This window comes from Thalassophryne amazonica, chromosome 1 (assembly GCF_902500255.1).
Source record: "Thalassophryne amazonica chromosome 1, fThaAma1.1, whole genome shotgun sequence".
NCBI classification, from domain to species: Eukaryota; Metazoa; Chordata; class Actinopteri; order Batrachoidiformes; family Batrachoididae; genus Thalassophryne; species Thalassophryne amazonica.
In genome coordinates, this window is record NC_047103.1 from 167,112,893 (window position 1) to 167,130,335 (window position 17,443).

Here is a 17,443-nt window from a genome sequence, read left to right on the forward strand (position 1 = left end):
ATAATCTCTCCCAAATTTTAAACTCTGCACATATGTAGAGATTTAAAACAAAAATATGTTAATTTAAAAATACAGCTGCTGCAGGATTTGGTTTTAAGAGGCAGATTCATAAAACACAGATTTATGGTTAAAAAAATTATAATTAATACAAATAAGGATAAGAACATATTTGTATTTATGGTGCCATTCAAATGTTCAAAAGCCATTCAAACAGGCTTGAATGTATTATAATTTTGAATTAAAGTGAATATTAAAATGTTTCTTAGTAATTCCTTAGAATGATTTATTTAGATGTTTGTCATTTTCCACATTTCACAATTAAAAGACTAAAAAAAAAAGCAAAAACACTACTTACTTCAAAGGTCCTTAACAAATCATATAATTCCCTGGTAACTTTTAAAAACACGTTAATGGTCTTAAATCTAATTTTAAAAAATTTACTGAAATTTCATGATGAACAAACTAAAAAAAACATACTTCAGTGGTCTTCAATTAAAAAAAAAAACCTTACATTTCACAATAAGCAGACATTTTTTCCAACTTATTTCAAAAGTCCTCAGTTTTTTAAAAAAGTCACAGGTGAACAAAAAAAAAAAAAAAAAGATGACCAGACTTTTAAAAAAAAATACTTCATAATAAAATAAAACTTACATTTCGCATGAAGAAACTTTAAAAAAAAAAAAGCTTACTTCAAAAGTATTAAAATTAAATTATATATAATGAAAGGACTTTTAACAAATACTTCAAAGATCTTAAATGTAAAGTTTATCTTTGAACGCTTTATTTTTGAGGTGGCAAGACTTTGCTGTTATTTGAAAATGCGACAATAACAGAAATAATGGAGACGTTTAGTCGTTTTCTTTTAGTTTTCTTTTTAGTTTTGTTTTAGAGAAAAACAGATGTAATGTTGATCTGCGGCCAGGAGGTGGCAGTGTTATATCAATGTGTTTCCATGCTTCTTCCAAATTAACCAAAAATATCAAAGAAACCGTTTTGTAAATAAAGTCCAGCACTCTAAATGTCCCATTTTATTCACCTTCAGTTAAAAACAAACTTCAACATGATTAATTTACAGAATATTTTCTGTCTGTATGTTTTAATTCCCAATTTTATTACATTATAATTTCATTTTCATTTAAAAAACAAACCATTTGCCCAAAATGCAGTGTTCGAATATTTTTAGTGTTCGCCTCAACACGTTACAACTAAAACTACATTTTGACAAATATTGTACAAACAACAACAAACAGGTGAGCAAAATCGCGTGTTCGTTCTTTTCTTTATTGTTTCTTGAATCAAAATTAAATTCTCGTAAGACTATTTTTGAAAATTAAATTAAATGTTGGGAAAGCTTAAGATCCGAAAGAGGACAGAGGCTGGCTGGAAAACATTAAAATCTAAACCAAATAAAGTATGAGGGGAAGAAAAACAACATTTAAAACGATAAGCGTGTCAAAGTGTCACTTTTCTGGAAGAGATAGCGGTGGTGTGACGTTACGGGTCAACTCGCCCTGTGATTGGATGATGGAGGACGTTCGACGTGTTCCGGGATAATAAAACGAGGCTTCGGTTCGGCGGAGTAACGGCGGATAAACGACCGGGAGACGGTGAGTTTACGGACATCCGCACCGCAGAATGATCGTTTTTTTTTTTTTTTTTAAACCGGTCACAGCAGTTCAAATTATAATCGCTTCAAAATAGGAAGAGAGATTTGCGCTGTATTTTTTTTCCGTCTCTCTCGCACTTGCTCTTGTTTTGCCCGTCACTTTCGCTTCTGGTAGGACATCTCTGGTACGAAAAAAAAAAAAAAGTAAATTAATGACTGTAACACGTGTCCGATAATGGATGCCTGGTGTGTCGTTGGCCGGCAGGTTTTCACCGGCAGCGCTGATTATCGGACAGTCTGTCACCGAGTTTGACTCCCACAATGCTCTGCGCGCCATAGCAACCAGCGCCCAGAGACAAATAATCCGCTGTTTGGTCCGTCTCCAAAGCAGATTAGTAACATTTACTTAATCACGACTAAAAGCCGCTGTGCCGTTAGTTACTCAGTCCAACAGGGGTGTTAAAAGAGGAAATCTTTGTTTTCCTTCATCGTGAATGACACAAATGACCAAGAAAGAAGAGAAATGACTCCAGGTGACTACGGCTAGCATTAAAATATAGCCAGCCAAAGTGGATTATTGTTGTTTGCTTCTCAGGTTTTGAAGAAGGAATGTTGCTATTAACTTCTGTGACATTTTGGTCAGGTGGTGCGTTTCTTTGGGTATGATTGGAAGGCAGAGGACACGTCCGTGTTTCTCCTGCTGTGACTTTAAGGAGTTGGTGTTTGCAGGTTGTCTGCCTGCATGGTTGCCACCCAGGAGCCCAGGTGGTTCTGTGGTGCACCACGTTTGCAGGCTGCGAGACCGAATGTCTTGGATTGATCCTATCTGCATTTCTCTTCAACTGTTAAGACTTTTACAGGGTGGTCCAAAAAAACCCAGCCCTATTTTCTTTTTGATCTCATTTTTTACTCATATGAGATATTTTGAAAATTCTTTCACCAAACATTAGCAGAATGATGGGTGATTATGTCCTTCAAATCTGATAGAAATTGAAACATTTTTGGTGGTCTGGCCTTAATAGTTGATATGTTCTATCCAGGCTCCTCTTTGACGAATAACTACAGCAACACGAATGTTGAACTTTTCGATGACTCGTCCAGTCATGTCAGCTGGTATGTGCCTGATTTCCCGTCTTATGTTGACATGATTGGACGAGTCATCGAGAAGTTCAACATTCGTGTTGCTGCAGTTATTCGTCAAAGAGGAGCCTGAATAGACCATACTATCAACTATTAAGGACAGACCACCAAAAATGTTTCAATTTCTATCAGATTTGAAAGACATGATCTCCCATCATTCTGCTCATGTTTGGTGAAAGAATTTTCACAATATCTCATCTGAGTAAAAAAATGAGATCAAAAAGAAAATAGGGCTTTTTTTGGGGGGGGGGGGGGGGGAGACCACCCTGTAAGTGAAACTCCTCCAAAGCTGACTTATGACGGCACCAGTCCACTAGTGAGGTCACATGACTGTGACAACACGCTACCTACTTCTGTATTTTCCACCTTTCCTGCCCAACGTGTTGCTTCTTGACTCAGCCGGGTGTATTCAGCTAATCAGGATTTGACATACTTGGCCAGTGAGAAGTGGGCGGAGCAGCCAGATATGGAAAATGTCCAGGTTGGGTAATGTGTGTTGTTCACAAGTAAACCTCCTTCAAAGGTGATGCTTTTCAGAAACCATTTGTGTTTGTGCACAGTTTTTGTCCCCCCCTGAGGCTTCTGATTGGCCAGTGTAGTTAGGGTTATAGTGCCACCTGTTAGTCTGGCATGCCCTTGACAGCGCTTTGTGTTTTGTCTTCATGGGGACTGAGATATTGTTTAAAATGATGGTTTTGCAGTTATTGTTATTTGATTGGCAGGGGTGGTGGCCAAGCAGTAAAGTGTGCTTGTTTCCAGATCAAACCCTGGTTCAAACCCCCACCCCTACCCATTCTCCACTGTGGAGTTGTTGGATAGGCCATCTGGCGTAAAACTTGTGCCAAATCAAATAGCAGATCCACTATTGATCTGCTGTGGCGACCCTGAGTGAAAACAAGGGAGATGCCGAAAGGACGTTATTGTTTAATCAAAGGTGGGAAATGCCCCTCTTCAAAAAAATACTGGTGTCCTTGGATCAGAGAGGAGTTAATCATCCATCAGAGATTCCCAGAACCTGTGTTCTGATTTGTTCACGTTACACATGGATATTTGGATATTAAAGCATACGAGCTGCAAATCCTCACGTTGGTGGAGCCTGAACCAGAGCCCTTCCATAGAACTTTCAAACAACTGACTAATAAGAATTGATGTTCTTTTGCTCGGTTACTTGGGTTGCTCTTTTCTGGCTCGTTTAACCAGTAGACCTTCTGTGGGTGTGGCTTTTTATTTCAGGTTGGTGCCTGTTGTTTGGCCTCCAGGGTGAAACGGATCCCTGCCAGCCTGCAGGAGGAGATGCCCTTTATCCTCAGCTTGGAAACTACTTGACTCCCTGCTGGGTTCTGAGGGTAAAACACAAAAGCTCTTCACCGTGGAAGCAGAGTCGCTGATGCGTGTCGACGCGGTGAGCGGAGGCGTGAGACCTGACGAAGCTTTCGGTTGTTGGGAGCGAGTTAAAACCTGACCGTTATCTTCGTAATCCTCTGAAGTGTATTAGAGCGCTAAGTTTGTCCCTGGACAGACGCATATCAAGCAAAAAAAAGAGGTTCTGTCTCTCCTGGGGGGGTGGACACACACTCACCTGTCTGCTCACCATGATGCAAATATCTGAATCGTACAACCAGAAGAACTCGCTGTTTAACGCCATGACTCGCTTCATCGTCGCAGTCAACGACATGGACCAGACAGTGATGGTGCCCAGCTTGCTGCGGGACATTCCCCTGGACAACAGGGAGCTGAAGGCACCTCGGACCGTGACGAACATTAACAGTACCGCAAAGACCGCCTACTTCCACAGAGACGGGGACATGTACAGCTCCTACATGCTGCTGAAGTCTATCCGGAATGACATCGAGTGGGGAGTGGTGCCGGGTGAGGCGCCATGGAAGGAGAACGTGGGTGAGACGGGCATGACGGCGTTGCGGTCTTCAGTGGAGGAGGAGGATCTGGAGAAGCAGTTTCACTTCCACCTGAACGGACTCCACACGGTTTTGTCAAAATTGACCCTCAAGGCGAACACGCTTACGAACCGCTACAAGGAAGAGATCGGCTGCACGAACTGACGCCAGGCTGCTAGCTTACCAGGTGGGGGAAGGGGAAATGGTCTTACTAAACTCGCCGACTTCCCAACTCAGATTTCTTTTATTTACCTGCTCCTACTAGTTTAGTCTAAATCCGCGTCGCTGTTTTCATTCTGGTTGATACATAAGGTTGGTGGATCGATCCCTGTCAACTCCTGCTGGTTGACACATCTTTGGGCAGTGCAACCTTAAACTACTCCTGCTACCAGCCTGAAAAACTTGGAGGTGACGTGTCCGGATAAAAACCATAACACGGTCATTAAAACACGTCGCAGTGCACACGTGTTGGGTATTTTCTCCTCCAAACATTTTTAAACCTTTAACAAGACAAACAGAGTCAAGAAACACCAGTGAGACAGAAAGTCAAATATTACGCGCGGAGTGCGGCCAGGCTGTACACCAAGGCTACACTAAAGTCTGGCCTGCTTTTCCGCTCTTTTTATTAAGAGACGCCCTCATCACATAAACAAGAAACTTGTCCTAAGGGTGGGGGTAATGACGCAAGACAAGTTTCTTCCCATAACATAAACGCATACGTCAAGTGCAGCTGTAAGGAAGAACACTTCAGGTCAGCACATCTCATTCGTCTGTTGCAGTTATCAGCTGTTTTGCATCTGCCTGGAACACTAAGCATCACAATCAGTCAAAATTCAACCTTCAGTTCTTTTACTCCCAGTCGTTAGCGGCTACGAAAACAAAGTTATGTTATAACAATAAGTACATCCAGTCCTTCATTCCCAGTTCAGATTGACCCCAGAGTGCTAAAACAAAATTGAATTCTCAGGATTGCATTAAGACAGGTGCAAAACAGCACATCTCCGTTCTCATGAGAAAGAAGACAAAGCTAAAACAAGGTTGAATAACACGTACGTTCTCAGGGTGAAGTGCAAAACAGCACAACACCGTTCTCATGAGAAAGAAGACAAAGCTACAAATGTTTAACAGTGATAACATATATATATATATATATATATATATATATAAAATCCTTAACATTTCCCACCTGTTTATCACCTGTTAAACGTATAGCAGGCATCACCCAGCTTAGTTAGTTAGTTTATTAACTTAGTTTATTCTGTCCACGTTTTTATTAATTGAACACCACCAACAGATGGAAGATTTGAATCCAGCTGCTATTTGATCAACCAGTTTATACTCGTCAGGCACTCCTCTGGGGACTCCTATTGCGTCAATATATGTTGGATTTCCTACTCCTTTCCAATCTCTTTTTACTCTATGTCTGGCTATGCCTTTCTGCCAATCCTCAGGAATAAGAGGCTGCATATGTCGTAACGTCTTCAGGGGTCATGGGTAACAATAATGATATTAATGCACAATAACCTGACACATTTCGTGGCAGTCTATCAAAGATTCTGTTATCACCACACCACCACCATACATCACTCCTACCGACTGGTATAAATGAACCGTTTTTCTGTATTATTCGACTACACCACTTGTCTTATTACTTTTTCAGCTAAAGCTTCATAGGCTAAGAGTGTGTTAACTCATCACGTCAACAGTTCAAGCTTGAACTGGAGTTGTGAGCTTTTCAATATCATCATAATTCTCAGTACAGTCATTACAGTTTTCTCCACTAAGGTCTGACTGTTTCAATGCTTGATATTTTGGCATAGTTTGTTGGAAGGCCAGATTACGCTGTACAAATGTATTTGACACCATTTTCAATAGTAACTGCCAACATGGTCCTGAAGTCAACCAGGACCAGGGATTCCACCGGTTCACGGCTAGGGTGTCTTTATGCATTGCATCACGAAGTTCATTCAGCTCCTCCAATGCGTCCTGCATATCCACTGAATGAATGGAGTCTGGGATGAAAGTACAGCATGTTGTGTTCAGCAGAACACAAACTCCTCCCTGTGAACCAGTAAGCAAGTCTAAAACCATGCGATTTTGCATCACCATGGTACGTAAAGCATCTATTTCAGTGTTTTGAGCTGCTACTATTTTTTTTGTTACATTCATGAACAGACCCAATCAATAATTCAGAGTTTCAATCATTAATGAATTTTTTCCCACTCCTATCCAGGGGAACAATGAATGTGCTATTTTATCTCCTACAGACCACAATTTTTTGGTCCTTTAGTACATCCGAGCCCCACATGTGATTATGTGGTAACACATCTGGGTATATCAATCTCCTCCGTCTGGTGCTGCCATTCTTCTCTGTGGAGGTCTTACCACATATGTATGGTCAGTCACCTGGGTAGGTGCACACACACCACCCCAATTTGGTGGGAGACTCATGTACAGTCTGGAACCATAAAGCCAATAGATGTCATCATACACCGGAGTACCATTTATAGGTGGTAGCAAAAACTTACTAACATAAGCACATGATTCATCCGTTCCCCATGGACAGGAGCCTGTATAATTACATCCCCGTCCAATGTGATGAAGATAAGTACCATCCACATATTATGTTTTGGTTAGGCTTAAATTATTTGATAAAACATACGTTTGGGTACACAGACGTTTCTTAATTTTACCTACATTTTTATTCCCTGTCCCGTAAAAGCAAATTGGGAATGGCCGTTGTGATGACAATTTAACGTGATGATATTTTTGCGTTTCCCTTCAGTCTAGTCAATGGAGCAGCACTTGGGCACGCTTGTACGTCCTCTGTTGAAATCCCTATCATATAAGTGGTTGCACTGAGGCAAGTGGTGTTACATCTTATCAGATTTGCTGAGAACTGCTGCCCCCGAAATACAGTTTGATTATGCATCCGTATGATAAGACATTCTGTCACCCTAGCAGGGTACGGTTTAGCCGTCAGAGCTGGGTGTGTTGAGGATATAGGTATTTGCGAACAAACATAATAATTAGTAACGTAATTCCATAGCCAATAAATGAACATATCTGTACCACATATTAGTATGGTATATATGAGGGTGTCCATCTGTCTCGTTCACATTATGAATAACCTCTTCTGATGTTGCTTGCGTTGTTCTCTGGCTCGGTCCACAGTGAGCTGCAATTCTTGGGTCAACCACCAGGCCAGGAATCCGAGGAGCACGAAACACACTAAGATCACAACACAACCGGCTGCCCTACCAACAGTCCGGCAGCGGCGGCGCTGAGCACGCCGCTCCGGGGTCTGCTGTAGTTCAGTCATGATTGCTAGGATACAGTGTTGTTAACCACCTCACCTAATAGTGCAAGGATCTCCCTGCTTCACTGGCATTGAGACAATCTATTGCTAATTAAATAGACTCCCTTTGTAGCCAGACTTCCCCTTACACTGTGGAGGCCGCCAACACACGCTGTATCTTACAGTGATGTATCCACGTTGATCTCTCCGCTATCTTTACTGCAGTTGGTGTTGTTAACAGCACTCGGTATAGACCTTCCCAACGAGGACTGGACCAGTTCTTCCTCTTAATCACTCTGATGAACACCCAGTCTCCTGGCTAGACTACTGGAAGGCCGTCCTGTGGAAGATCAAAATTATTCGGCAGTAAATGTGTTTAAGTTATCTCTTTCTGTGTTAATGTCTTTTTCATAAAATTTGCTAATGTTTGTTCCTCATCTGCTGTTTTAGTATCCATGTCAAAATTGGTAGACGATATGGTCGTCCATAAAGTATCTCAAATGGTGTTAACCCTGATGGTGTTGGTGTTATTCTCATATACAATTTTACTAGGTCCAACATTCAATCCAGGTTCGTTTTGTCTCTTCTATACATTTCCTTAATCTTATTTTTATTGTGCCCTTTGTCCTTTCCACTAATCCGGCACTGTGTGGATGATAAGCGCAATGAGTTTTGAGATTGACCTGTAGCGCTTCTCCTACGTATTGCACTATTGTATTAACAAAATGCGCTCCATTATCTGAATAGACTGTTTCTGGTATTCCAAATCATGGAATGATGTCTTTGCACAATGCCTTAGCCACTGTAAGTGCATCTGCATGTTTTGTAGGGAACAATTCTACCCATTTTGAGAAGGCATCAATTATGACTAAACAAAATTCCTTCCCTTCATGTTTACTCAGCTGTATATAATCCATATGAATCACTTGAAAGGGATATTGTGGTGTTGGAAATTTACCTCTTTGGGGTCTCAAATTGCCTTGTGAGTTGTGTTTTGCACATGTCATGCATGCTCTACAATGCTGTTTTGCATATGCATCGAACCCATAAAGACAAAAAATAGATTGCAATTGCGATATCATACCCCCTGATGAGACATGCGTCACGCCATGGCTCATAATAGCTGCCCATTTAAACATATTTTTTTTTGGCAATATGGGTTTCTTTTGTGGTCATATCCGGAGGGGTGTCATATAGGAGAAAAATAGAAAGAGCTGTTGCCGCCTTTGCGGTTTTGTCAGCAACGTCATTTCCTTTTGAAACACTGTCAGAGCCTTTGGTGTGAGCCGCACATTTGCATATAGCAATTTGGTTAGGCAATTTCACAGCGTACTGAAAGCGTACTGGCTGTCTGTATAAATTGATACAGCCGTACCTTTAAACAGATAGCAAGCTGCAGTTAAAGCAACTAATTCAGCTGCTTGTGCTGAAAATGAGGATGGCAATGAAGCAGAATCCAATACTTCTGAATTTGTGACAACAGCATATCCAGATTGTGTTTGTCCATAAGCGTTTTTAGTGGAAGAACCATCCACATACACAATTGTACTGTTTGGGATGGGTGTGTCCTGGAGGTCTGGACGTGCTTTCGTACAGACCGTAGCTACATCAAGACAATTGTGCGGCTCACCATACTCAGGTAAGGGTATCAATGTGGATGGATTCAATGTTGTACATCGCTCTACCGTAAGATGTGGTTGTGATAATAGCAAGGACATACACGAAAGATGTCTTGCTGGGGACAAAAGGCTCATGTTTGTCTGCAACAGAAGTGCAGAGACTGCATGTGGAACTTTCAGTGTCAACTGATGGAATAGAACAACATTACTGCTACTTTGAACAGCCATAGAGGCTGCAACAACAGCCTGTACACATGGTGGTAGAGCACTTGCTACTGCATCCAATTTAGATGAGTAGTAGGCAACTGGCCTCAATTTTGAGCCATACACTTGAACCAAAACACTAGTCATGAACTTATTCTTACAATCAACTGTTTGAATGAATGGTTTACTATAATCTGGTAGTGCCAAAACTGTGGATGACACTGTTTGTTTTACTTTTACAAAGCTTCCTCAGCATCTTTGTTCCATTCCAACACGGTTGACATTGAAATATCATCCTTGTACATCAAATCAGAAAGTGGACTAGTCAATTCTGCATAGCAGGGAATCCATGCCCTGCAGTAATTAGTCAGTCCAAAAAATGACATCATCTGCTTTTTGGTTTGTGGTTTTGGAGCGTGCAAAATTGCTTCCTTCCTGTCAGACAGGATTGTGCGCCCTGTGGCTGATAATTCATGTCCTAAATATTTTACTTTATCCCTACACAACTGAACTTTGTTTTTACTCACTTTGTGGCCATTATCAAATAAGAAACATAATAATGCTACTGTGTCAGTTATGCAGTTTTCTCGTGTGTCAGAGGCAATCAAATGTCATCAACATACACTAATAGTTGGCTATCTGCCGGTGGAACGAAATTAGCTAAACATGCTGACATGACTTGAGAATAAATAGTTGGGCTCTCTGCGTAACCCTGCGGTAATCTGGTGAATGTATATCGTTGTCCTTTAAAGGTAAAAGCAAACCAGAATTGACTATCTGGGTGTACTGGTACGGAAAAAAAAAAAATGCATTACTGATATCTATTACAGAAAAACAACTAGAATTTAATCTCAATGAGCTTAACAGTGTGTGCGGATCTGGTACACATGGAGCTCTTTTTACTACAGCAGCATTTACTGCCTGCAGATCTTGAATCATTCTCCATCCCACTGAGGGCGGAGCCTTTTTTACAGGAAATATGGGTGTGTTACATGGTGAATCTGGACATGGCACTATTACTCCTGCTGTTAATAAATTCTCTATTACTGGCCTGATTCCTTCAATTGCATCAGGTTTCAATGGATACTGTCTTACACATGGTCTGTATTCTGTTTTTGGTCTTATAACTACAGGTTGTGCATTTTTTATCAGTCCTACGTCTGAAGGACCTGTTGTCCACAATCCTGATGGTACAGAAGAGAGAAGATCGTCCTCTTCAGGACTCAACTGAAACACTCAGGATTGTGAAGTGGACACATCAATATGTGTTCCAGCTGTCAGCACCAATGAGACATTAACTGGCACTTTATACAATTTAGTTGATGGACTGAACTCCGTTCGTGGTCCAACTCTGCTCCAATCAGTGGCTGACAAAGCTGTTATGACTGTCAGTCCCAATTCTTGCCATTCTGTCAAATATGGTTTACAAAGTGACACATGTAATGGCATACCTGTGAATCTCAATTTTAAAACATCTTCAGTGGCACCTGTTACTGTTATGACAGCTGTTGAGTTGCCATCATGAATCAAATCGGTCATTATCAGCTTCACAGGTGAAATATTTTTCAATTTGTTTTCATACACTGGTGTTCCTGGCAATATGCCACTATGGACTCTAAATACACTCAAATCTGCATCTAAACTCTATCCATGGTTCTCCTTCTTTCTGAGTTGTCCTGGTAATTTCAGTATAATTTATCTTTGGTCCTAACACTCCTTTTGCACGTGTAATCGTAGCTTCCACTCTTGTTTTCAAGACTAGATCATCATGTGTCAGTGGTACGCCTTGTTGATCTGCAGGATTCCAGTCTCCACGTACCTGACTCCATTTAGGGCCACATGCTTTCATCCACACCTGTTGGACTTCAGGTCCATTAAGGTGGTAAGATGTTCTAATGTTTTCTATATCCTGCATAAATCCCTCAATGTCGACATGTGGCGATGGTATCATGTCGACTGCTGCTTTGATATCATCAGCATTCCATGTCCGATAAACGAGCATGGTTGGTAGCTGTCCTGCTGTTTCTGCACGAGGATTTGGTACTTCTATCATAGGATAGGCACCTCCCTGATCACTATGTTCCACCATGGGAGGGGCTGTAGGCACTTTTGCTTGACTGCGTGTTTGTGGTTTTTCTGGTTTTTCTCTTTTTACCTTAGGTTTTACTGCCAAATCATACTGTGGTGGCAATACATCGTCATCCTCTGGTAGAGGAGATAAAGGTCTCTTTGCCACCGACGGTCCAGCCGGCGGTGGTTGTTGAGGCTGTTCTGGTTCTCTGTGCTGAATTATCACATCTTCTTCTGCCTTACCTACAGCTTTCTTTTTTCTTGCTTTCTCTAATCGTCGCTTCTCTGCTCCCTTCTGTCTGTTCTCTGCTTCTTCCTCCCAAAATGCCACTAAATCTGCCCGTACTTTCTGCATCTTTTTCTCATCACCTTTATGTTGCTGTTCTAACTCCTTCTTCAGCTTCTGTATACTGATCAGGTTCAGTCGTCCGTCAAAGTCATGTTTATTAATCCAGGTCTCCAATTTTTTGTTGTTTTTGGATTTTTTGCTTCCATAAATTTCCAGTCGTCAGTTGATAAATTTTCCTTATTTATAGACGTCTTACCCCCCATTTTTATTATCCCTTGTTATAATTTGGACTTCAGACGGGGGCACACCTAGGGTGTTCTAAATCTGAAGTTTTCACACTTACTTTGGACGTGACAATTAATTTGCCGTCGTGTGGTTGATTCCTTTCACCTCCCCGTAGGAAGCGGAATCACTTGCCTCTGCTTCCACACGCACGGTTGTCACTAACGTTGTCCAAAGTATTACACACACACAGTTTTCACACAGTTATTTACACTTGCGCAAAACACTATTTACACATAGAAACACTCCTAATAATCGTACGCGTATTCTTATGCCAGGGGAGCTCACCCTCCTGTGAAATTTAACTAATGTCCTGCATTAGGGGACTCCGCCGTCCCTGCCAAATTTAACTACTTTTTACAGTGCACGTATTTCTACCCGGGATTTCCTTTACGTATTAAAACAGAGGAGTCCGTATCCTCCTTCCGGAATTTAACTACTTGCGTCCCTCGCAACCGTAGAGGAGTCCGCCCTCCTTACAGAGTTTAACTGCTTTGCATTAACAGACGATTCTGTATCATCGCTTACGGAGTTTAACTGTTTTATGTGATCACTTTTATCCCCTACCGGTACGCGTATATAAACAGAGGAGTCCGCACCCTCCTTACAGAGTTTAACTGCTTTGCATTAACAGACGATTCTGTATCATCGCTTGCGGAATTTAACTGTTTATGTGATCTGATCACCACTCACTCAGTACTATTTACAAAGAAATTCTACTCACTGACTCGACTTCCTGTCTGTCTTCTTCGGGAAAATCTCGTCAACCAGACGATGCCAACGGTGGTCGACAATTGCAGACACGATCAATCGATCGGACCTTGGCCAAGGATTTACGTCTGGACTTGACGACCTCCGCTGGACACCTCCGGTATTGTTGAGATCCCGGACGTAGCCCCCAGTCAATGTTGGGTATTTTCTCCTCCAAACATTTTTAAACCTTTAACAAGACAAACAGAGTCAAGAAACACCAGTGAGACAGAAAGTCAAATATTACGCGCGGAGTGCGGCCAGGCTGTACACCAAGGCTACACTAAAGTCTGGCCTGCTTTTCCGCTCTTTTTATTAAGAGACGCCCTCATCACATAAACAAGAAACTTGTCCTAAGGGTGGGGGTAATGACGCAAGACAAGTTTCTTCCCATAACATAAACGCATATGTCAAGTGCAGCTGTAAGGAAGAACACTTCAGGTCAGCACATCTCATTCGTCTGTTGCAGTTATCAGCTGTTTTGCATCTGCCTGGAACACTAAGCATCACAATCAGTCAAAATTCAACCTTCAGTTCTTTTACTCCCAGTCGTTAGCGGCTACGAAAACAAAGTTATGTTATAACAATAAGTACATCCAGTCCTTCATTCCCAGTTCAGATTGACCCCAGAGTGCTAAAACAAAATTGAATTCTCAGGATTGCATTAAGACAGGTGCAAAACAGCACATCTCCGTTCTCATGAGAAAGAAGACAAAGCTAAAACAAGGTTGAATAACACGTACGTTCTCAGGGTGAAGTGCAAAACAGCACAACACCGTTCTCATGAGAAAGAAGACAAAGCTACAAATGTTTAACAGTGATAACATATATATATATATATATATATATATATATAAAATCCTTAACACACGTTTGGGTCAGAATTACGAGAAGTAACTGCTTCATGAAATACCTGGCAACTAGTGAAAGTTCTACAGGAATTCCTGGATTCCGGTGTATGTTGTTGTTGGTTGTTTGTTTGTTTTGTTTTTTTTGTTTTGTTTTTTTTGAAACACCAGATGTTACGTGGTATGATTGCCTCTTGAGGAACCACATTAAACAAAGGGTGTGGCTACCGGCATCCAACATTTCCATGCAGTGGCGCTTTAACAGAACCCAGTAGTAATAAACAGCACATTGTAATGTGTCTATGGGATACTATAGGTAGAACAAAGTTGATATTTGGATTCAGCTGAGGTGTCAATATTAACCAGAGTTTAATCAGTTGTTACTCATTAGTTATTAATTTAGAGATGTACAACATTTATTGTTTTTGAGGTATCATGTTAAACTGCAGGGGTAGACTCATTCATTCATGTATCTAATAGCTTTTCTTCTATATACGAGGTCTCTTAGATAATAAACCGACCCTTTTATTTTTTTTTTTTAACTATATGGATTTGAATGACATGCGATTACACCAATCATGCTTGAACCCTCGTGCGCATGCGTGAGTTTTTTCACGCGTGTCGGTGACATCATTTCCCTGTGGGCAGGCCTTGAGTGAGATGTGGTCCCGCCCTCTCGGCTGAATTCCTTTGTTTCACACGCTGCTCGAGACGGCGCGCGTTGCTTTATCAAAATTTTTTCTGGACCTGTGAGGAATATCCGAGTGGACACTATTCCAGAAATTAAGCTGGTTTTCTGTGAAAAGTTTAACGGCTGATGAGAGATTATGGGGTGTTTCTGTCGGTGTAAGGACTTCCCACGTAGCGGGACGTCCTGCAGCGCTTCCAGGCGCGGTCGTCGGCCTGTTTCGAGCTGAAAACATCCTAATTTAAGGCTTAATTCACCCAGGACATCGTGAGAGAACAGAGAAGATTCAGAAGAGGCCGGCATGAGGAATTTATGCGGACATTCCACTGTTTAAGGACATTTTTTTAATGAAAGACGTACGCGCAAATTCGCCGAGTCGTTTCCGTGACGACTCGGCAAATCTGTGTGCGCCGCGACAGGAAAAACACCTCCGTGTTGAAAACCATTTGTAGAATTCAGGCGGCTTTTAATGGCTTTCAACAAGTGAGTAACTGAGAAATTGTTTAACAGCTTGGGCATGTTCCAACTTGCCCGTTAAGATTTCCAACGGAGGTGTTTTTCCTGCCGCGACCCCCCGCGGTCGGGTCCAGCCCGACATGCGACTCTGCCCGCACGTTCTTTCATTACAAAATGACCGTTAACAATGGAATGTCCGAATAAACTCCTCATGCCGACTTCTTCTTAAAGTTCTCTGTTCTCTGACGACTTACTACGTCAACAGAGCCTGAAATGTGGAAGTTTTCAACTTGAAACGGCGAGACGCTGCCGCCTCGAAGCGCAGATCGCCGTCAGGCGCCGTGGACCGTCCTTACGGCGACACTACCAGACCAAAATCTCTCATCAGCCGTTAAAATTTTTACCGAAAACCAGCTGAATTTATTGAATGGTGTCCACTCAGTTGTGCCTTACAGTTTTGAAAAAATTTTTATCAAACAAAGCAACAGTCTCTGAGCCATTCCTAAACAATGAAAAAAATCGACGAGCGGGTGGACGACTCCTCACTCAAAGACTGCCCACAGGCGAATGACGTAACCGACAGGCGTGAAAAAACTCTCGCATGCCCACGAGGGTTCAAGCATGTCTGATGTAATCACACGTGATTCAAATCCATATGGTTTTTGAAAAAAATAATAAGGTCGGATACTTTTCTAATAGACCTCGTACATTCACATCCAACATTTTAGGTACCCTTTAAAAAAAAAAAAACATCTTTTGGATCCGTTGCTTTTCTTGGCGTTATTAGCTTGTCACTGTCATGTATTATTATTATTATTATTTTTTTTTTTTTAAAGACATGCACACATGGGAAGCTGGGAGCGCCATCATCAATAATGTGTTTTTTTTTTTTTTTGGGTGCATACTGCACATCTTGTGCTTCTGAAAACATGCTGCTATTTGCTAGCATCCTAATTTTAATGTTGCATCCGTTTTCTGTGCAGATTAACGTTTGGAGCTTGCGCTGACTCGTGCTGTTAGCTTGCACCAGGCACAGCTTTGTTGGTGGGCTGATGACCTCACTCTTCCAAAAATCCTGGAAACCCCATCATCGTGACTTTGTTCCTCTGTGTTCTGCCTGGATTGGAAAAAAAAAAAAAATTAAGCAAACATGTGCCCGCCCTGACCCTGTCCCAGCCGCTGACCTTGGCAGGCTCTCTGGGACATAGGCGGCCTGGTGGTTTTCTTTGGCGGTGCTGTGTTTGCGGTTGAAAGACTTGGTGGCGGCTTCATGTTTGAGGAAGAAGTTGAATTCAGAGATGGCGGGTGGGTTTTAGGCTTTCAGATTTTTCACCGTTCGCTCAACAAATTCTCCAGAATAACATAACATATGTCAAGAAAAGCAGTTAATTTATATTGTGGTTAATGTGTAAAACAGACATGTATTCAGCTGCACAAGATTAATAAACAAAGTAGGCAAATATTTGTTTGTGATGTCACTGGGGGGGTACCGCCCTACAGTTTCTTTACTCCCTGCACAAGAAACAGTTGGGGCTGTACTTGAATACAGCACTGACAAAACCAGATGTGGATTTGAATCTACTGCAGTGTTCTTTCTTTCAGTATAAAATGTTAATATAAGTCGAGCCCAAAGAGGTTATTTTGAGAACTACAGTCCACACTCCCAATGCTGACCACTAAATGCGAACGTCCCTTCATGAACAGCGACATGAGTAAGTCCCTTCGGCTGCTCCCTTGTTTACACTCGGGGTCGCCACAGCAAATCCAAGGTGGATCTGCATGTTGAATTGGCACAGGTTTTACGCCGGATGCCCTTCCTGACCCAACTCCACATTACATGGAGAAATGAGGCAGGAGGTGGGAGTTGAACCCGGAACCTTCTGAACTGAAACCAAGCGCATTAACCACTTGGCCACCACCCCTGCCTGACATGATGCCTCCTAACCGGGCAAAATATTGATAAAGTGCCCAGATGTCAATGCGTTTTCAATGGGGATTCGCAACTGAACACACTTGGAAAAATGCCGTTCTGACCTGGATACCGAGCCAGTAAAATTAATTAGAATTAAATCATGTCAGGAAAGTATTAAACTTACTCTGACACCCACACATTCCCAAATATTAGTGTTGAAAGTTACACGGATCTGATCTGTTCAAGCTGCATGGCTCCTAAAACCAGTACTATATATATATATATATATCTTTACACAGTTATCCTTTATTGACAGTTTCATTCATGAAGTCAGTGGTGTGTGTGAGGGTGTGACTGAGTGGCATGTCATAATTTCCAAGAAGCAG

General features: G+C 41.7%; 1 protein-coding gene across 1 annotated transcript; it reads left to right on the forward strand.

The window, feature by feature from the left end:
• The first annotated feature begins 1,487 nt into the window (after positions 1–1,487).
• Positions 1,488–16,311, forward strand: LOC117517729 (mid1-interacting protein 1-B-like). The gene is made up of 3 exons (XM_034178868.1): positions 1,488–1,607; positions 3,980–4,828; positions 16,129–16,311. The coding sequence occupies exon 2, from the start codon at positions 4,339–4,341 to the stop codon at positions 4,804–4,806; it is 468 nt and encodes a 155-aa protein (XP_034034759.1). The 5' UTR covers positions 1,488–1,607; positions 3,980–4,338; the 3' UTR covers positions 4,807–4,828; positions 16,129–16,311.
• The last annotated feature ends 1,132 nt before the right edge of the window (positions 16,312–17,443 follow it).

Bases quoted from the DNA above. Each gene is read 5' to 3' on its own strand.
- LOC117517729 (XM_034178868.1), top strand. From the start codon at position 4,339: ATGATGCAAATATCTGAATCGTACAACCAGAAGAACTCGCTGTTTAAC.